Genomic DNA, 22,718 nt, shown 5'->3' with positions numbered 1-22,718 from the left:
ACAGCAAGCATGGCAAAGGACTAATCTTGTGAAATGATTTTGATGCAGTTATCTCGTGATCACGTATAAAGGTTTATTTTCCCCAAAATGTAGCTGGGAAAGATTTTAAAGAAAAGTCCAGATATACATTTTACGCTGCATATCTTAGTGATTGGTCACTTCATAAATGTCAATTACACTATGTTGCAAAGTTATCCGGATGGATTTGACAATGGATATGAAAGTGGGCAGTGGAGCCGATAACTCTTTTAAATCACTGAAAAGCATAATCATAATGTCATAAATGGTCTGGGTCAGAATATGTTGTTCATAATGTTTGGGCCAAAGACCCATCATTTATTTATTTGCCTCTGTACTCCACAATTTGAGATTTGTAATAGAAAAATAAAACGTGATTAAAGTACACATTGTCAGATTTTAACTAAGGCCATTTTTATACATTTTGGTTTCACCATGTAGAAATTACAGCAGTGTTTATACATAGTCCCCCCATTTCAGGGAACCATAATGTTTGGGACACAGCAATGTCATGTAAAGTAGTCATGTTTAGTATTTTGTTGCAGATCCTTTGCATGCAATGACTGATTGAACTCTGCGGATCATGGACATCACCAGTTGCTGGGTGTCTTCTCTGGTGACGCTCTGCCAGGACTGTATTGCTGCTACCTTTAGCTCTGATATATGCAAAACATGGTCTGCCAGGCCGGTATTGCAGCATGCTTGTTTTGGAAGCTAGTCCCATTCAGTTTTATCTCCAACATATAAAAAGCATGCTCAATTGGGTTCAGATCGGGTAATCGAGTAGGCCACTCGAGAATTGACTATTTTTTAAGCTTTGAAAAACTCCTTTGTTGCTTTAGGAGTATGTTTGGGATCATTATATTGCTGTAGAATGAACCACCGGCCAATGAGGCATTTGTTTGAACTTGAGCAAATTGGATGTGTCTATACACTTCAGAATAAGCGAGTTCGGTATTTCAACTGTGCATGCCCAGGTCACTCGAGATAAACATTCTCGGCAGCTGAGCTGCTGCATGTATACAGACCTACGTTTCATCGTAGTCAGGATCGAACACGGGTGTCCGGCGCTGCAAACGCTGTTGAATTGCTGCTGGACCGTCCTTTCCCGAGTGTCCCATCCCTGTCCAGGGGTGGCCGGAGATTTCCGGGATGACCCTGGACTGACGGGACACTGGCCTAGAGCAGTGCAAGCTTACAGCCAGCACGGAGAAGCGCTAACTCCATCTGAACTCTGCCTGTCCCGCCGGGTTAACCGACAGTCCTGGACTGACAGGACACTGGCCCGGAGCAGTGGCGGCCCCAGGCTTACAGCCAGCGTGGAGAAGAAGCGCTAACTCCAGCTCAACTTTGCCTGTCCCGCCGGGTTAACGGACAGCCCTGGACTGACGGGACACCTGCCCGGAGCAGTGGCGGCCCCAGGCTTACAGCCAGTGCAGAGAAGAAGCGCTAACTCAAGCTCAACTCTGCTCCAACATCCGAGGAACCTGTTCCCCGACGGGCCGGGGACTGTCAGCTGCAGCTATGGCCTTATCCAGTGGTTGTCGGTTAACCCCCTCAGTGCCGGCAAAAGCCGAGCACCAGTCATCAATGGGGATACACACAAAATGCTGCAGTAACTCAGCGGGACAGGCAGCATCTTTGGAAAAAAGGAATAGGTGACGTTTCGGGTTGAGACCCTTCTCAAGAGATGTTGCCTGACCCGCTGAGTTACTGCAGCATTTTGTGTGTATCTCCATTGATGACTGGTCACTCTCCGTGCTGGCTGTAAGCCTGCGGCCGCCACTGCTCCAGGCCAGTGTCCCATCAGTCCAGGGCTATCGGTTAACCCGGCGGGATAGGTAGAGCTGAGCTGGAGTTAGTGCTACTACTCCGCGTTGGGTGTAAGCCTGAGGCCGCCACTGCACCAGGCCAGTGTCCCGTCAGTCCAGGGTCACCCCGGACAGGGATGGGACACTCGGGAGGAGACGGGGACGGTAGCAATTCAACAGCGCTTGCAGCGCCGTTGACCTGGGTTCAATCCTGACTACGGATGAAACGCAGGTCTGTACACACGCAGCAGCTCGACTGCCGAGAATGTCTCTCCGCTGGTCCAGTCTCTCACTCCCATCTGCCCCCTCTCTTTCGCCGTTACATCCCGCTCTCCGGCACCCCAGTTCCTCAGATTAAATATATTTTTACACATAAATTATGAATAAAGATAAGAATTTATACACAGTTTATACAGCCAGCGCTTTGTTCGCTTTTTCTTTATCTGTGGCCCCGATATCAGGAACATGTTTCTTGCCTCTAGCATGTCCAAACCCTTAATAATCTTATATGTTTCAATAAGATCCCCCTCATCCTTCTAAATTCCAGGGCATACAATACTCCAGGTGTGGTCTCACTAGGGACCTGTACAACTGCAGAAGGAACTCTTTGCTCCTATACCCAACTGCTCTTGTTATGAAGGCCAACATGCCATTCGCTTTCTTCACTGCTTGATGTATAAAAAACCAAAATGTATAAAAATACTCTTTAATAAAATCTGACAATGTGCACTTTAACCACATGTGATTTTTTTTTTTTACAAATCTCAAATTGTGGAGTACAGAGGCAAATAAATAAACGATGGGTCTTTGTCCCAAACATTATAGTGGGCACTGTATGCACCGAGGTACAATTAAAAGTTTTGTTTTGCTTACTAGTCTATCAAATCACATGTTAGTATACATGAATATAATGAAGCCAAATTCAAGTACAAAAGGTAAAGCAAAGAGAAAGATAGAGTGCAGCTGCACCATTACATATAATATACACGATTATCAAGGTCTTCGAGCCGTACATTTTCTTCAAGATTCAAGAGAGTATATTGTCATGTGTTGAGTTGAGTTTAATAGTCTGATGGCTGTGGGGAAGAAGCTGTTCCTGAACCTGGATGTTGCAGATTTCAGGCTCCTGTACCTTCTACGTGAAGGCAGCGGAGAGATGAGTGTGTGGCCAGGATGGTGTGGGTCCTTGATGATGCTGCCAGCTTTAAGGCAGCGACTATGGTAGATCCCCTCAATGGTAGGGAGGTCAGAGCCGATGATGGACTGGGCAGTGTTTACAACTTTTTGCAGTCTTTTCCGCTCCTGGGCGCACAAGTTGCCGAACCAAGCCACGATGCAAATGGTCAGCATGCTCTCTACTGTGCACCTATAGAAGTTTGAGAGAGTCCTCCTCGACATACCGACTGTCCGTAATCTTCTCAGGAAGTAGAGGCACTGATGTGCTTTCTTTATAATTGCATCAGTGTTCTGGGACCAGGAGAGATCTTCGGAAATATGCACGCCCAGGAATTTGAAGCTCTTGACCCTTTCCACCATCGACCCGTTGATATAAACGGGACTGTGGGTCCCCATCCTACCCCTTCGAAAGTCCACAATTAGTTCCTTGGTTTTGCTGGTGTTGAGAGCCAGGTTATTGTGCTGGCACCATTTGGTCAGTCGGTCGATCTCACTTCTATACTCTGAGTCATCTCCATCAGTGATACGTCCCACAACAGTGGTGTCGTCGGCGAACTTGATGATGGAGTTTGCACTATGACCGGCTACGCAGTCATGAGTATAGAGTGAGTACAGCAGGGGGCTGAGCATGCAGCCTTGAGGTGCTCCCGTGCTGATTGTTATTGAGGCTGACACATTTCCACCAATACGAACAGACTGTGGTCTCTGAATGAGGAAGTCGAGGATCCAATTACAGAGGGATGCACAGAGACCCAGTTCTGAGAGCTTGATAACCAGCTTGGAGGGGATGATTGCATTAAATGCCGAGCTGTAGTCAATGAATAACAGCCTGACATATGAGTTTTTGTTGTCCAAGTGGTCCAGAGCAGAGTGGAGAGCCAGCGAGATTGCATCCACCGTTGATCTGTTGTGGCAGTATGCGAACTACAGTGGGAACAGGTTTTTGTCGAGGCACGAGTTGATTTGCGCCATGATCAGCCTCTCAAAGCACTTCATCACCACAGACGTTAGTGCCACTGGTCGATAGTCATTGTGGCACGATGCCCTTTTAAAGCAGGTTTAAAGCTTAATTATTTTTCCCTATGATTGATGCCCTTTTAAAGCAGATTAAAGCGTAATTATTTTTCCAAATTTAACTGCATAATTAGAGCACTTTAAAATAGTATGTTCCTTCGCAAATTTCGCTATTGCTATTTGATCTGGTGTAGATTACCATTCCCAGAATTTAAAAGACATCTGGACAGATCCATGGAAGGGTAAAGTTTAGAGGGATATGTGCCAAATGCAGGCAAATGGGACTATCTTAAATAGAGTACCTTGGTCAACTTGGGCAAGTTGGGCCAATGGGTCTGTTTCTGGGCTATATGACTATGCTCCAGATAAAACATCAAGAATCAATGGAGAACATCCTGCTTAATGAAATACATTTGTTTAGTTAAGTTGCTGACTCTAATCAAAACAAAAAAAAAAATGTTTTCAATTAGATGCAAAAGTTACAAGGCAAATCAAAACAAAATAATTTAGTGTATCATTTGTGGTATTATATCAGCATAATACCACAAAAGATACCCAAAATAAATAATAACTGAAACATGGGATATGGTAAACTACATAACACCAACGAAAAATCGAATCACTACGTGAACCAGTTTTTCCACAATTCATCATTTGAACTTAGTAGCTTTTTGTTAAATGAAAGATGTTCATGGTAACTTGTCTTTCTGAATTTATTTTTTATCGCGAGCTGATTTTCACTTTCGTTTTTAAGGAATCGAGTATCGTACATTTAAGAAAATGACAGGTATCTGCCTGGGATGCACAAGCAACGGGAATAAAAAATATCGTAAAGGGTGCTACATAATCTACGGGGGACACATTAAAGGATACTTTACTCAGTCAGTTCTATTAAATTATTATATACCCATCTAAAGACAGCGCAGCAGCCGGCAAATCCAATCCGCATGTCTCGTGTGTAGCCCGTTCACTTATAAGAGGTGTGCAAAGATTGGGGCTAGTAAACTGGAGAGAACTTGTAATGGCAAACCAATCGTTTGAAAAGAAACAAAATCGCTTGGCGTGGTGAATTTTACTGCAGAACCCCGGTGGGTCACTCCCACCCCGGATCCATTATCGCAGGTAACCTCCCAGACCAAATCAACTGACATACATAACGCATTAAAAAAAAACACAACCTTACCTCCCCAGATTCCTAACTGCAACTGCGAGGGATCTAAATTCACAACATAATCTCCCAAAAAACGGTTCAAAACGTCCACCACTACAGACTCGAACACCATTTTTCCCCGATCACCATCCTAGGCCGTCACTCGAGCCGCCACCGCCCATCCCGGGCGCGCACGAGAAGGCGATGCGCGTTCAGACCAAATTATTCAACCAAACCGACCACCCAGCGTCACACCCGCGCGCCACCTACGTCAACGCCAACGGCAAATCTGCGAGCCCCAGCCGTGGGCTTCGAAGGGCTAACGCACGTGCGCGTGCACGATTGACGCATTTTGAAGCCGCGAGCACCTTCTGTCAGTTGTTGTGTGGCGACACCTGGCGAAGCAGGTAATCGTGAGATCAGGTCCGCTTTTGCGCTACTGATGGAGTTTATTCCCAACAAGTATGATATGTTGCATTTGGAAAGCTTCATGTAAAGGATGAGCATAAAGTTAATGACAACACTCTTAACATGATTTTTACACAAATGTATTTTGGCCTCATAGCCCTCTGAAAGTAGCATCTTAAGTGTGTTTGTATATGTATATATATATATATATGTATATATATGTATATATATATATATATATATATATATATATATAACATAGAAACATAGAAAATAGGTGCAGGAGTAGGCCATTCGGCCCTTCGAGCCAGCACCGCCATTCAATATGATCATGGCTGATCATCCAACTCAGTATCCTGTACATATATATATATATATGTGTATATATATACATACACAAAATGTATATCAATATATATAGATAGATATATATACACGCACACAAACACTGAAGATGCTACTTTCAGAGTGCTATGAGGCTAAAATACATTTGAAATATATTTAACTTTTATAGTTAAAGATTGCTGATGGTGTGCTTTCATGTCTTGGTCGGGGCTTTGACTAGTTAAGAAGTCATTTTGCAACATTGTAAAAGTTTGGTTCGGCATTATTTGGAGTATCGGGTGTAGTTCTCGTTGGCCAATTAGAGAGATGTGTAGGCTTGGGAGAAGGTGCAGAAGAGGTTTAACAGAAACCTGCTTGATTCGAGGACATTATTTACAGAGAAACTGGACAAACTGAAATTGTTTTCTCTGGAATGTTGGAGACAGGGCAGACAGGATACAGGTTTAGAAAATTGAGTGACATAGATAGTGTAGACATTCAGAACCTTTTCTCTTCTAGGGTGAAAATACGTTAAATCAGATGGTCATTGTCTCAAGTTCAGAGGGGGAATGTTTAAGAGCGATTTGTGGGGGGCAAGTGGATGGTGGGTGCCTGGAATATGCTGCTTCGGGTGGTTGTAGAAACTGATATGATAATATTGTTTAGGAGGCTCTTAGATAGGCACATGAATATGCAGGGATATGTGGATCACATGTAGGTCATAGGGTGGAAACAGGCCCTTTGGCTCAACTTACCGATGCTGACCAACATACCCCATCCACACTACTCCTATCTGTGTTTGATTGGCTCATAATCCTATAAACCTATTCTATCCATGTACATGTCCAATTGTCCCTTAAATGTGATGATAGTACCTGCCTCAACTACTTTCTCTGGCAGCTTGTTCTATATCTCCACCACACTTTGTGTAAAAAAAAAGGTGTTTTCCCTCAGGTTTCTATTAAATCTTTTCCTCCTCACTTTAAACCTATGTCCTCTGGTTCTCAATTCCCCTTCTCTGGGCAAAAGTACACATCTATAAGATCACTCCTCATCCTCCTGCACTCCTAGGAATAAAGTCCAAGCCCGTTCAACTTCTCCCTGTAGATCAGGCCCTTGAGTCTTGGCAGCATCCTTGTAAATCTTCTCTGCATCTTATACAACTGCAACATAACCTCCCAACTTTTTTACTCAATACTGACTGATGAAGGCCAATGTGCCAAAAACCTTTTTGACCACTCTATCTACCTGCAAATCCACCTTTAAGGAATTATGCACCTGTACCCCTAGATCCCTTTGTTCTGCAACACTCCCCAGAGCCTTCCCATTCGCTGTGTAGGTCTTGCCTATGATAGACTTCCCAAAATGGAACACCTCATTCAATTTCATCAACCATTCCTCAGGCCACCTGGCCACTCGATCAAGATCCTGCGGCAATTTTTCACAACCATCTTTACTATCTGCAAAACCACCCACTTTTGTATCATCAGCAAACTTACTAATCTTGCCATGTATGTTCTCATCTAAATCATTGATATAGATGATAAACGGTAACGGGCCTAGCACCGAACCCTTTCAACTTCCACTCCGTCTAGGCCTTTCATTATCTGGTAGGTTTCAATGACATTCCCTCCCCCGCCCCCCAGTAATCTTTTGTAAATCTTTCTGATGATCACTAATATTCCAGCATCGTTCCCTGAATTAAACAAAATCAGCTGATGCCAGACTAATACTGTACAAAAGTTAAGCTTGACTTTCTTGTTTTGATAGTGTTATGCCTATCTCAAAGAGGCATAAAATACTGTACATCTTAACCTGCCATGCTCCTTTCAAAGATTCCACGTGCGTATCTCCACCTCCTCCTGCTCCAGCACTCAATCTAAAACTGTATCCTTTACTCCATTATATTGTTACTTATTTTTGGAACATAGAACGGTATGGGTAAAAACAAGCCCTGCGGTCCACCATGTCTGTGCTGAACAGGCTTGCAGCACCAACTCTTATCCGCCTGCATATAATCTATATCTCTCCATTCCCTGTATATCCATATGCCAATCCAAAAGTCTCTTAAATGCCAGTATTGTATCTGCCTCAACCACTGCCTCCTGCAGTGTGTTCCACTCTGTTAAAAAAATACGTCCCACAAATCCCCTTTAAACTTTGCCACACTCACGTTAAAGCTATTCTTTTCAGTATTTCATAAGTTCATAGGTCACAGGAGCAGAAGTAGGCCATTCAGTGCATCGAGTCTACTCTGCCATTAATCATGGCTGATCTATATTTCCCTCTCAACCCCATTCTCCTGCCTTCTCTCCATAACCTTGACACCATAAATAATCAAGTATCTGTCAATCTCTGCTTTAAAAATACCCAACGACTTGGCCTCCACAGCAGTCTGTGGCGATTGTCTGTGGCAATGAATTGCACAGTTTAAACCACCCTCTAACTAAAGAAATCCATCTCATCTCCTTTCTAAAGGTACATCCTTTATTCTGGGGCTATGCCCTCTGGTTCTAGACTCGCCCACTAGTGGAAGCATCTTCTTTACATACATTCTATCCATGCCTTTCACTTTTCAGTAAGTTTCAATGAGGGACCCCCTCATCCTTCTAAACTCCAACATGTACAGGCCCAGTACCATTGAATGCCCATATGTTAAACCATTCATCCCCAAGATCATTCTAGTTAATCTTCCCTGTAATATCAAACTAATGAGAGGGAGAGGATGAATGGATGTGAATTGTGGAATATTTTTAAGAAGTGAAACTGGAAATGAATGATACCAGATAATCTATTTTACTAAAAGTTATGAATCTTTAACAAAAAGGCCCCAGTAACCCCCTATTCTTCTTAATTACGAAGGCAAATATATTCAATTAAAAATAGAAAAGATAGAAACATTCAACACTTCAATTAGTATTTATGAATTATGTAGTCAGTTGATGTTTTAGGGTGAGTCATCTTCAAATCTAACTGAAGAAACAAATAGTCATGAGTCACCTTTCTCCCATTTACATTTTATCTATACATTTTTAAAGTGCATTTTGAAGACTTCATCTTTTCACACTAACTGTTGTCATAACTGTGGATCAACTTTGTGATCTGCAGTTGTCCTTTACAACCTTAATTATGTAAGGTGATTTTGTTTTGTATTCCATTTTCAGGTTAATATTACTAATTTCTGTATATTTCACTCTAAACTTCCAGAAATTTCTATTTCATGGTTTTAAAATATTATTTTTGGTTTGTTATATTACACTAATAATTATTTTTCTCTATGACACGGAGTTCCTTTATGCCACAAATGAATCTAACACATTTCAAAGGCAATTCAAGTGAAAAAGCAGCAATTTGATGAAACTCACTGTAAGTTCCCTTAAATTGCTGCGGATTGCTGTCCATGCAGAAAAGCAGAAATGTGTGATGAAACACAATTCATTAGTTATTGCATCAGTGTGCAAAGTGGTGGACCACTTATTCCTTAATAATCGTTAGTTTGATTAAATGCACTATTGGCATTGTTATTTTGACCATGAATTCTGGGCCATTGACTATGTTTCTTTTAATTAGAATCTTAAAATTTATTGTAAAAATACAGAATTTGAAAGGAGATCAACTAAATGTGGAATGCATTTAAGTAACAACATTAATTTAAAATATAAAGAAATGTTGCCAATTTTAGGCTTTTTAATGTAGTACAAAATGTTTCTGTTCTATAAATAATCAAACAATCTGTCATATTCTAGTGCTAAATATACAATATAAATCTATTTTTGACTGTTATGTGATCTCCACCTTGTGGTGTTGTTTGGTAAGTTAATTTTAAGCTCTGAAATGTGATAACTGGAGCTAATGTGACATTGCACAAAAACTTCCTTTTGTAGGAATGTATGTGGCTTGTGGTAGGTTTTCCATCTGTAGCTGTCCGTGGAACTGGGAGAACCTTTCCTACTCAGCAGTATCAAAGCTTTTGAAACATCAAATTCATTTAATCTTCAATTTCTATACCCAAAATTCATTTCCATATAAAAGTCCACATTAGGAACAGTCTGTTAAAGTATAGCACAAATATTATTTCATTTCCAAACTACAATGTATGGCATTTAGGGAGACACTTAAATAAGCAATTGCTATGCCATGTTTTAGCCCAATGCTAGATGAGTTCCACTTTGCTGATGTGGAATCTAAATTCAAGCTTAAATTGACAGGCTAACCACCTGTTTGTATATAATAGTTTTGTAAATTTACATTTTTAAAACAGAGAATTAAAAGCAGATCAAAATAAACCATAAGACATAGAAGCAGAATTAGGGCATTCGACCCAGTGCATCTGCTCTGCTATTTGATAATGGCTGACTTATTTTTCCATCCCAACACCTTTCTCCTGCCTTCTCCCCGTAATCTTTGACACCCTTATGAATCAAGAACCAATCAATCTTAGCTTTAAAGAAACCCAATGACTTGACCACCACTACCGTCTGTGGCAAAGAATTCCACAGATTCACCATCCTCTGGCTAAATAAATTCCTCAGCTCCATTCTAAAGTTATGTCCTTTTATTTTGAGGCTGTGCCTTCTGGTCCTAGACTATCCCACTACTGGAAACTTCCTTTCCACATTCACTCTATCTAGGCCTTTCATTATTCGGTAGTTGTCAATGAGATTCCCTCTTATCCTTCTAAACTCCAGTGAGTACATGCCCAGAGCCTTCGAACATGCCTCGTACATTAACCCAATCATTCCCAGGATCATTCTTGTAAATCTTCTCTTGACCCCTCCAATGCCAGCACATCCTTCCTCAGAAATGGGGCACAAAACTATTCAGTTTACACTTTATGTTTGTTTCATTTACATTTCTGGCACTCCATGATGCTTTCGAGACACGGGAGGAGTGTCAGTAGTAGTCGCTTCATTATCGCGTCAGAAAAACAGATAATCCAGAAAGGCCCTGGAACCGAAGATGCCGGAAAATCGGTGTTCAACATGTACAGAAAACAACTTCGATATAAATGGCAATAGGTTGTTTAGTGAGTGTGCAGTCAACACAAAATTGGCAAAGATGCAGACCGTGAGGAAGACTGTCAATGCATACTCTGGGATATAGATCAGTAACATAAATATGCAGTGAAATTGCAGATATAGTTTGATCTGAGCAAGTTTGAGGTGTTGCAGTTTGGAAGAATGTAAGGGGAAACTATACAGTTAATCACAAGACTTAACAGCATTGATGTATCATGGTATCCTGGAGTCCAAGTCCATAACTCATTGAAAGTGGCAACACAGCAGATAGTGGTAAAGTGGGCATATGGTATGCTTGCCTTCATCAGTCAAGACATTGAATATAAAAAACAGAAAGCAATGTTGCAACTTTATAAAACTTTGGTCAAGCCGCACTGCTACATAAGTGTGCTTCTATAGTAAAGTTGCAAATTAGTCCTATCTTGTTGTGCAATGCCAAATCTTGTCATGCCTCCTCTCCGGTTGGCTCCAGAACACACACGTCTAAGAAGCTAATATCATAATGTATATTTCTAATGTTTTTTATTAGAAAATAAAAAGCTATTTTTCCAAAAAAAACTTTATCTAGGCTGTCATGGTTGTTGCTCTATCTTTCGATAACAAACTCCCTTTGTTTCTTTGTACTCTGTACTCTAGTGCAGCTACCGGAAAGAAAACTGCATAATTTCCACAATTAACTTGTTGCATTATTATTTCTCTTTGCCCAATCTATTTCTACATCCTGGTTTCCTGAACCTCGATCACCCCTCTATTGTGCTAAGATTATTATTTACTCATTACATTTTCTAAATCCTAAGGCATAATATTCTCAATTACATATCTGGGACAATGCTTATTTTTTGGCATATACAGAGACTGCATGTGTAAATGGGAAATACATTTCATGCAACTTAACTCATTTCAACACCACTAGATGGCACAAGTGAAGATGTTAATATTCTTGCAACAATAAGCTAGTTCGGTATTCCGACTGTGCATGCCCAGGTCAAAGGTCACTATGCATAAACATTGCTGGAAAGCAGTGGAGCTTTGATTCTTCTAGGTAAGAAAATACTGCTTTCAAGTATCAAGTATCCTTTAATGTCATTCAGACTTTTCAGTCTGAACGAAATTTCATGTCTTGCAGTCATAACATAGAATAAAATAACAAAACACACAATAAACACAGATTTAACATCCACCACAGTGAGTCCACCAGGCCCTCCTCACTGTGATGGAAGGCAAAAGTCTTTTCCCTCCTTGTTCTCCCTCTGCGTTGAGGCGATCCAAGCTTCCGATGTTGTGACCCCGCCGGGTGATAGTAAGTAAGTAAGTCCCGCGGCTGAATCCGAGCTCCGCGAACGGGCCGGTTCAAACTTCACGGCCCGGGGCGGTCGAAGCTGATGAAGCTGCCACCCTCCAGTCCAGCGGACGAAGCTGTTGTTGCGGGAGCTCCGGAGAACAGGTCACCAACCTGTGACCTGCGAGCTCCTGACGTTGTCGTCCACTGGACCCGCGGCCGAGCCTCCGAGGCTCCGAAGTCGGGTCGCCACCGCCGCCACAGCCCTGAAGTCGGGTCGCTGCCGCCACAGCCCCGAAGTCGGGTTGCTGCCGCCGCAACGCCGCCACAGCCCCGAAGTCGGCCAGCCTCGCATTGGTAAGTCTTGGCTGGCTCTGCCTCCGGAGCCTCGAGGTCGGTCCCAGTTGGAGGCCGCCAGCTCCGCGATTAGGCCACAGCGCAGACGGAGACGGAGACGGAGACGGGGGATACGACTAGAAAAGGTCGTATCCCCCCGAAGGAAGAGACTAAAACAAGTTTCTACCCCCCCCCTCCCCAACACATACACAACTAAAATAAACTGAAACAAACTGCAAACAAAAAGAAAAAACAAATGGATTGCAGGCGAGCCGCAGCTGCTAGGGCAGCGCCGCCACTTCCGGACTTTCAAACTGAATTAGTTGTATTTATTGTTCCTTTGTTAAAAGCTAAGATAATTTTGTCATTTTTATTGCTTTATGCTTTGGTGAGTGAGTGAGATCGTGCTCGTCCGTAGTCGGGGTCGGTCCCGGGTCTCCGGTGCTGTTGAGTTGCTGCTGGGCTGTCCCCATCCCCTCCCGGGTGTCCAGAGGCGGCCGGAGGTGTCGGGCCGGGCTTGCAGCCGGCGCGGGGAAGAAGCAAATGAGTTGCTGCAGCACTCTGTGTGTATCCCTGTTGATGGCTGGTGCTCGACTTTTGCCATCGCCGCTGGCGATCCCCGGTGCGTCGGGGAGCAGGTTCCTCAGGAGCTGGAGTGGGGTTGGGCTGGAGTTAGCACTTCTTCTCCGCTTTGGCTGTGGGCCTGGGGCCGCTGGTGTCGTCGGTCCGGGGTCCCCCCGGTCCGGCCGCCCCCCGGGCCGGGATGGGGCAATTGGGGAAGGGGGGTAGTGCGGAGGGGGGGGGGGGAGGAAGGCAGTCCAGTGGCGATTCAGCAGTGCTTGCGGCGCCAGGGACCGGGTTCGATCCTGGCTGCGGATGAGGCGCTGGTCTGTGTGCATGCTCTCCCCTGTCTCCCATTCGCATCTGCCCCCTCTCTCTCACTGTTACACCCCGCTCTCCCGCTACCTGTTCCTTTGAGGGGCTGAGGAGTTGACCATTTATGGGAGCATGTCTGGAATCGAGAATTTCATTGCTCATTCGTATTCTGCATGTCCAGCTGAGTTACTCCAGCATTTTGTATATATAGCTTCCTTCAATGGTGGGGAGGTCAGTACTGGTGATGGGCTGTGCAGTGTTAACCATTTTTTGCAATCATCTTCGTTCCTGGGCGTTCAAGCTACCGAACCAGGCCATGATGCAACCAGTCAATATGCTCTCTACTGTACACTTGAAGAAGTCCAAGAGAATATTTGTCGACATACAGAATCTCCTCAGGTTGCTCCACAGATATTTGCCATTTTATTTTATGTCAATACATTTCATTTTGAAGGACATTGGCACGTCAAACATCTCGGGTGCATTAGTGAACAAAATAGCCATTGATTTACACCATGCACAGCTCTCTGTATAAAGAAGCACATATGCCAAAGCCAGATGACTGCTTACACTGGCAAAATCATGTCCTGGAAGTGCAGTTTGTAGTACTTTGAATTTTTTGTGCTTGTGTCGATGAACTGCAAGTAATGTTTACAGTTGATTTTTGATCCAGGATGCGGGACTAATTCCATCTATGCCTTTAACTGTCAACCTGCTTTTTTTTTTTTAACTCTGCAGCCTTCAGGGAAAAATTTTTTTATAACCCTTTAATCAAATTGATGTGAATTTGTGCATGTGACTCAACTTCAAAAATATGTACATATTAAAAAGTGCAATGTTTGTTCAGGCATTTGTGTTGTATTTGCATGCAGTTAGAATGATGTCAAATGATCACAAGATACTGCTATGAATAGAATCAGAAAATAAATATCATGGCAGAACTTTGCACTCAAAACTGCATAGTCATTTTCACTAAAACATATCAAACCACTAGGCCATATTGAAGTTATTAACAACAATTCTGATCTTGTATATTTGATATTCATCACACTCATTAAGGAACAGAAGTCGCAGATATAATCATATATTTGCCACATAAATTAATATACCCAATGAAGCAGGCATCTCTATCTGTCACCGTCATGTGAGCAAACCAAAAATCTTTTGTCATCATACTCAAATTCAGTAAGCAGGTGTCAGGTTATTTCTTTAAAAATGTGTTATATCGTAGTCTTGCATTGCAAATAACATTCGAATCCAAGTTAACCATGTAATCAAAGGTATCTGTGATTCTCTTTTGTTGATAGATACAGATCTTCACCCTATAAAGTTATTAATGGTTCAATGGTTCCTTTATCACATGTGCTAAGGTACAGCAAAATACCTTTTTTTACATACAGATCAGCAAGACTATCACCATACATAATAAGCACCATCCCCCAGTTAACACAGAATGTACAGAACAGCCTACTGAGTGTACATGCAAGATGTGCCATTCTGGCACCATTTTATAGTCCCAGCTGCAGCTGGTCACAAAGGCCAGTTTTAGCCATCGCCTCCATTCCAGTTGTTCTGCGAACTGTCGTCCCTCTCCTTGCTTGGCCCTCTTTGGCCCTTGTTCCCGAGAGGCAAGTTCCGTAGCTGACCAAGCTCTGTGGCTACTCCCTCTGGGCGGGTTCTCGGTTCTGCAGCGGGTGAGCCAGGCCTGCAGTTGGAATATGGCCTCGGCTCGATGGCAGACCTTCTCCCTCCTACGTCCACCGCGACTCTCTCTACCCTCAGATTTCAGATCTCTGTGCTTCTCCGGTTCCACGGCGGACGTGCAAAGGCTTCACAATCTGTATCTCTTGAAGCCTGTCTCACATCTTCTTCTCTTATCTCTAGCTTTTGTTCCAACCATCTGCTTATCAAAAAAACTCGAATATACCCATCGATTACCTCCCACGCTTTGTCCTGCATCTCCCCTTTTCCAGCTTTCTTCTAGCCATCTGTACGATGTGTCTGAAGAAGGGTGTCGACCCGAAACGACACCCAGAGATGCTGCCTGACCTACTGAGTTACTGCAGCACTGTCCTTTTGTCAATAAGATAACTTACAGCCAGTATTCATGTAAAAAGTCCAAAAGTACACACGTCTAATTAGTCTGGTATTTCATTTCTCAATATTGTTTGGATCGTTTTTTTAAATCAGTGGGGGTAAAGGTTGATGTGATAGCAAAAGGAAGACGTGTTAATTTTTTTTATTTCTTAGCAATGTTTGATAAGTTGTCAGTGTAAAAATCTTCTTGAAGGGGTTTCTTTTGTTTGCTCCCTCCTTCCTCCTTCCTTTCATAATTAGTTATATTGCTTATGGCAAGAGCTGATCTCTAGGGTGTTGGGATGTGTTCCCTACAGGAGGCAAGCAAATCTTGATACTCAGTATACCTGTGCCATAGGCCTCTTCAGACAACAATCATTTTATGGTCAATGATCTTTTATCATATCATGTGAGACAACATGGCATTATTTGTATGCAAATTGACCCTCTCTAAAGAGGGTGTGCAGCCGTTTCAAGAGCAATTAAGTTAATGGAAAACTGTTTTGCACAGTAATCACCTTTTGGTTTGCTGGTTGAAATATTGAGAGAGCAGGTATCAGGCCTGGATTCTTCACCTGAACATACACCTGGCTGGACAATGAGTAAGTGGAATCTCTTCCAGTTGTGGAGCGGCTTCTAGTGGCAAATGCAATCATACCATTGGGAAACTTGCAATACTTGAGGCCATGTGCTTGCTTTGCCTTTTGTTCTATGGTATGACAAAAGGAAATGTTGTTAATACTCGAGGAATATAGTTAATCAATGATCTGGCATTTCAAGCAACCAACAGTAAACTGATGTTGCAGATATCTCTGGCTTGACCTAGAATGCATGACACAAATAAAGCATAATCATGGTGAAGATAGACACAAAATGCTGGAGTAACTCAGCGGGTCAGACAGCATCTCTGGAGAAAAAGAATGGGTATCGTTTCAGGGTGAGACCCTTCTTCAGACTAATATTCGGGGAAAGGGAAATGAGAGATATAAACAGTGATATAGAACAAATGAATGAAAGCTATGCAAAAAAGTAACTGATAAAGGAAACAGGCCATTGTTAGCTGTGGGCTAGGTGAAAACGAGTTACAGACAATGAAACTCAGGACGACATTGAAACTAATACAATACTAATACAATACAATGACTAGGGAGGGGGAGGGGCGTAGAGAGAGGGGCTGCAAGGGTGACGAAGTTAGAGAAATCAATAGTCATACTGCTGGGTTGTAAGTTACCCAAGCGGAATATGAGGTGCAGTTCCTCCAATTTGCGTTTGGCCTCACTCTGACAATGGAGGACCTGTCCAATGGTGTGACCTGTACAAAAATGACGGGTTGCACTTGAACCCGAGGGGGACCAATATCCTGGCGGGGAGATTTGCAAAGGCTACTGGGGAGACTTTAAACTAGAACGGTTGGGGGAGGGACTCAAATAGAGAAAGCTAGTAGACAATGTGTGAGGCAGGAGGCAGAGAAGGGAAGCACTCAGACCCAACATGTAGGGGGGAAAGAAGAAAAAGATAATAAACAGAGAATAAGAAAAGGTGGGTTTCTTAAATGTGTGAGCAGAGAGACAGAGGGGTGTAAAATGAGGGTAGAAGCAAAAGGTAGCAAGGTGAAAAGTAAAAGTGGTAGGCAGACAAATCCAGGGCAAAAATCAAAAAGGGCCATTTTTCAACATAATTGTATAAGGGGTAAGAGTGTTGTAAAAACAAGCCTGAAGGCTTTGTGTCTCAATGCAAGGAGTATTCGTAATGATGTGGATGAGTTGAATGTGCAGATAGCTATTAATGACTATGATATAGTTGGGATCACGGAGACATGGCTCCAGGGTGACCAAGGCTGGGAGCTGAACATCCAGGGATATTCAATATTCAGGGGGGATAGACAGAAAGGAAAAGGAGGTGGGGTAGCGTTGCTGGTTAGAGAGGAGATTAACGCAATAGAAAGGAAGGACATTAGCTTGGAGGATGTGGAATCAATATGGGTAAAGCTGCGAAACACTAAGGGGCAGAAAACGCTAGTGGGAGTTTATACACCACCTAACAGTAGTAGTGGAGTTGGGGATGGCAGGAAATTGGAAATGCATGCAACAAAGGTAAACACAGTTATAATGGGTGACTTCAATCTACATATAGATTGGGTGAATCAAATTGGCAGGGGTGCTGAGGAAGAGGATTTCTTGGAATGTATGCAGGATAGTTTTCTAAACCAACATGTAGAGGAACCAATGAGAGAGCAGGCTATTCTAGAATGAGGAAGGATTAGTTCGCAGTCTTGTTGTGCGTGGCCCCTTGGGCAAGAGTGACCATAATATGGTTGAGTTCTTCATTAGGATGGAGAGTGACATCGTTAATTCAGAAACAAGGGTTCTGAACTTAAAGAAAGGTAACTTTGAGGGATTGAGACGTGAATTGGCCAAGATAGACTGGCAATTGATTCTTAAAGGGTTGACGGTGGATATGCAATGGAAGGCATTTAAAGGCTGCATGGATGAACTACAACAATTGTTCATCCCAGTTTGGCAAAAGAATAAATCAGGGAAGGTAGTGCATCCGTGGATAACAAGGGAAATCAGGGATAGTATGAAAACAAAGGAGAAACATACAAATTAGCCAGAAAAAGCAGCCTACCAGAGGACTGGGTGAAATTCAGAGTCCAGCAGAGGAGGACAAAGGGCTTAATTAGGAAAGTGAAAATGGATTATGAAAGAAAAATGGCAGGGAACACAAAAACTGACTGCAAAAGTTTTTACAGATATGTGAAGAGAAAAGGATTAGTTAAAACAAATGTAGGTCCCTTGCAGTCAGAAACAGGTGAATTGATCATGGGGAACAAGAACATGGCAGACCAATTGAATAACTACTTTGGTTCTGTCTTCACTAAGGAAGACTTAATTAATCTGCCAGAAATAGCAGGGGACCTGGGGTCAAATGAGATGGAGGAACTGAGTGAAATCCAGGTTAGCCGGGAAGTGGTGTTAGGTAAATTGAATGGATTAAAGGCCAATAAATCCCCAGGGCCAGATAGGCTGCATCCCAGAGTACTTAAGGAAGTAGCCCCAGAAATAGTGGATGCATTAGTGATAATTTTTCAAAACTCTTTAGATTCTGGAATAGTTCCTGAGGATTGGAGCGTAGCTAATGTAACCCCACTTTTTAAAAAGGGAGGGAGAGAGAAAACGGGGAATTACAGACCAGTTAGTCTAACATCGGTAGAGGGGAAACTGCTGGAGTCAGTTATTAAAGATGGGATAGCAGCACATTTGGAAAGTGGTGAAATCATTGGACAAAGTCAGCATGGATTTATGAAAGGTAAATCATGTCTGACGAATCTTATAGAATTTTTCGAGGATGTACCTAGTAGAGTGGATAAGGGAGAACCAGTGGATGTGGTATATCTGGACTTTCAGAAGGCTTTCGACAAGGTCCCACATAAGAGATTAGTATACAAACACAAAGCACATGGTATTGGGGGTTCAGTATTGATGTGGATAGAGAACTGGCTGGCAGACAGGAAGCAAAGAGTACGAGTTAACGGGTCCCTTTCAGAATGGCAGGCAGTGACTATTGGGGTACCGCAAGGCTCAGTGCTGGGACCCCAGCTATTTACAATATATATTAATGATTTGGACAAAGGAATTGAATGCAACATCTCCAAGTTTGCGGATGACACGAAGCTGGGGGGCAGTGTTAGCTGTGAGAAGGATGCTAGGAGGCTGCAAGATGACTTGGATAGGCTGGGTGAGTGGGCAAATGCACGGCAGATGCAGTATAATGTGGATAAATGTGAGGTTATCCACTTTGGTGGCAAAAACTGGAAAGTAGACTATTACCTGAATGGTGGCCGATTAGGAAAAGGGGAGAATCAACGAGACCTGGGTGTCATGGTACACCAATCATTGAAAGTAGGCATGCAGGTGCAGCAGGCAGTGAAGAAAGCGAATGGTATGTTAGCATTCATAGCAAAAGGATTTGAGTATAGGAGCAGAGAGGTTCTACTGCAGTTGTACAGAGTCTTGGTGAGACCACACCTGGAGTATTGCATACAGTTTTGGTCTCCTAATCTGAGGAAGGACATTCTTGCCATAGAGGGAGTACAGAGAAGGTTCACCAGACTGATTTCTGGGATGTCAGAACTTTCATATGAAGAAAGACTGGATAGACTCGGCTTGTACTCGCTAGAATTTAGAAGATTGAGGGGTAATCTTATAGAAACTTACAAAATTCTTAAGGGGTTGGACAGGCTAGATTCAGGAAGATTGTTCCCGATGTTGGGGAAGTCCAGAACAAGGGGTCACAGTTTAAGGATAAAGGGGAAATCTTTTAGGACTGAGATGAGAAAAACATTTTTTACACAGAGTGTGGTGAATCTCTGGAATTCTCTGCCACAAAATGTAGTTGAGGCCAGTTCATTGGCTATATTTAAGAGGGAGTTAGATGTGGCCTTTGTGGCTAAAGGGATCAGGGGGTGTGGAGAGAAAGCAGGTACAGGATACCGAGTTGGATGATCAGCCATGATCATATTGAATGGCGGTGCAGGCTCGAAGGGCCGAATGGCCTATTCCTGCACCTATTTTCTACGTTTCTATGTTTCTAGGAGGCCCAGGAAAGAAAGATCACTGTGGGAATGGGAAAGAGAATTAAAGTGTTTGGCAACTGGGAGATCAGGTAGGCCCAAGCGGACTGAGCAAAGATGTTCAGCTAAATGTTTGGTCTCGCCGATGTATACGCGTCCACACCTGGAACAGCGGATACAGTAGATGAGGTTGGAGGAGGTGCAAGTGAACTTATGCCGAACTTGAAATGACTGTCGGGGTCCCTGGACAGAGTCGAGGGATGTGGGAAGGATACAGATGTTGCATCTGCTGCGGTTGCAGGGGAAGGTACCTGGGGAGGGGGTGATTTGGGTGGGAAGGGATGAGTACCATCTGATGTACCACCTGATTGCTATTGTGATCTGACCTCAATAGAAATGGGAAAAAGTGCCAATTCTCAGTAAGTGACTGAGTAATTGGCGCTGAGTAAAAAGCGCCAATTCTCAGTAATTGTGCAACTGTATTTTTATGCTAAGGAAACTAAATTAATTCAATGAAGCATTGCCACTTCCTGATTCAAAATGACAATATAAAGTTATAGAACTGATTTCCACAATGCACTGTTTTGCCTAATTTTGTTTGTCTGACAAATAACCTCAGATTATTATTGGGTTATGGAAATATTTAGTTATACAGGTGCACAACCTTTTATCCGAAAGCCTTGGGACCAGACACTTTTCGTAATTCAGAATTTTTCGGCTTTCGGAATGGAAGATTTTTAGCGTAGATTTTAACGGCTGGCTCAGTGGTAGAGTGCTCGGCTCATATCCGCAAGGTCGCGAGTTTGCGCCTCGATCCCGGCAGTTACTCGATCGCGAGTTTGAGATCAATGTAGTTTTTTCTTGCAGAATAGGAGAGAATAGGGAGGGTTAGGCTGGGATCATTCTCTGCGAGATGATCTTAGTGCGGGAGACAAGTGTAGGAGAGGTGTACTGACTGTGTGGGCAGAACTTTGGAAGTGATTGCCCACCATTCTCAAAAGCCGCTGTGTCTCCCTGTCCCTCCAACTCCAGAGGAATCCGCTCCCCGATGGGCCGCTACGGCGACAAGTGACAGTTCGCTTCGCCCCCTCATCCGCAACTCGGGTTCCTCTGGAGTTGGAACGGGGCTGGGCTAGAGTTGCTGCTGGCTGTGAGTCTCTGGGATCTCCGTGCTTGCAGTCGGTATCCCGTAGGTCCTGACGTCTCCGGCCACCCCCCTGGACTGGAGCTGAGACTGGGAACTGTACCGCCCTTGCCCCCTCCCTCTGCAACTGCAAACAACCCCACAGTTCCCAGTCTCAGCTCCTGTACAGGGGGGTGGCCGGAGACGTCACAGCCCGAGCTGCGCCCCCTCATCCGCAACCCCAAGACCAAGACGTACCTTGCACACCATCAGCTTCTGTCCCTGCGGGGAGCGTGTTCCTCTGGAGTTGGAACGGGGCTGGGCTGCTGCTGGCTGTGGGTCTCTGGGATCTCCGTGCTTGCAGTGGGCCTGGGGGTCGGTGTCCCGTTGGTCCTGACGTCTCCAGTGACTGGCACTGACCTGCTGGCATCGCCGACGTGAAGACAGTGCAAAGCCCCCGCGCCGGTGCAATGGGCGGGGAGCTGGAGAGGGGAGGGAAGGGGTCACACACTTGGCCGGGAAGCAGAGGGGTGTAGGTGGGGTGAAACTGAAGGGAGCGACAATCTGCTGCTGCCTGCCCGCTGAGTTAAAAAGTTCCCACGCAAGACTCACGATACACTGTGTATCGTGAGTCTACCGTGGGAACTTTTTAACTCAGCGGGCAGGCAGCAGCAGATTGTCAATTATTAACCCTCCCGCGCAATATACCCTCACCTTCTCTTTTATGAATGGGGATTTAGTTCCCCTTTTTTCGAGGACCGACTGGAGGTTCCGCTGTCACCTCTGCGGGCCGCCCTCGGTGAACGTCTTCAAGGACCTTTCTTCAAGGACCGAAAAAATGTCCACTATTCGGAGCTTTTCGTTATTTGGAACTTCGGATAAAAGGTTGTGCACCTGTAGTTATATTTAATCTATAGTTAGTCTCTGGATGTTGCAAGCATTAAAAATATTATACTTTAGAGTTACTTTTGTACAGTTCAATTGTATTCTTAAAAGCAAGCAGAGCTTATTATGAGCACAACAAATTAAATTTTATTTAAAATAATAAGGCATAATGTTAGAAAGGCAGCTCAGTTCTCCTTGGTAACCATTCCTCTTAAATTATGTTTGCCAAATCAAATGCAAATGTAAATCTTTTAAGTAAAATTTCAGGGAAGTTTAGAAACTAATTTTCCAAATACTGAAGATGAGGGTAAAGGTTCTAGCTTGTCATAACCTGTAGCTTCTGTCAAAAATAATTTAATGCCTTGGCTGTCCCAAGGTTTCTTAAATAGGGGTGCAAGCCAGTCATACTATTATAAAGCCTGGTGTTCATTCATTTTCTAAAGGCATTTCATCATGATGTTCTATGAAGGAGAGAAATGTGAACCTGGCAATAAAGAATGAATGTCAAGTAGTGTCAAGATCCCTTTATTCATAAAACCTATATCTCCTTGTGCAACTGTATTTTTCTCTTTCCAGCTGCATTAAAGTTATTTTGCTTGCCATGTTCAGAGAGGGATATATTACATCGGGTACTGCCCAAGGCATTTTAAA

General features: G+C 43.5%; 1 protein-coding gene across 2 annotated transcripts in view; it reads right to left on the bottom strand.

The window, feature by feature from the left end:
* Nucleotides 1–5,443, bottom strand: part of vps13a (vacuolar protein sorting 13 homolog A) — a 346,213-nt gene extending 340,770 nt beyond the window's left edge. For both annotated transcript variants that reach the window (XM_033017572.1, XM_033017571.1), the window contains exon 1: nt 5,203–5,443. In XM_033017572.1, the coding sequence (XP_032873463.1) occupies nt 5,203–5,302 (100 nt within the window). In that variant the 5' untranslated portion in view covers nt 5,303–5,443. The remainder of the gene's footprint in view (nt 1–5,202) is intronic.
* Nucleotides 5,444–22,718: the final 17,275 nt, after the last annotated feature.

Source organism: Amblyraja radiata, chromosome 3, assembly GCF_010909765.2.
Source record: "Amblyraja radiata isolate CabotCenter1 chromosome 3, sAmbRad1.1.pri, whole genome shotgun sequence".
In the NCBI taxonomy this organism is placed as follows: Eukaryota; Metazoa; Chordata; class Chondrichthyes; order Rajiformes; family Rajidae; genus Amblyraja; species Amblyraja radiata.
The sequence above is the reverse complement of the archived record's forward strand: the minus strand, read 5'-3'. Positions and strand labels throughout refer to the sequence as shown.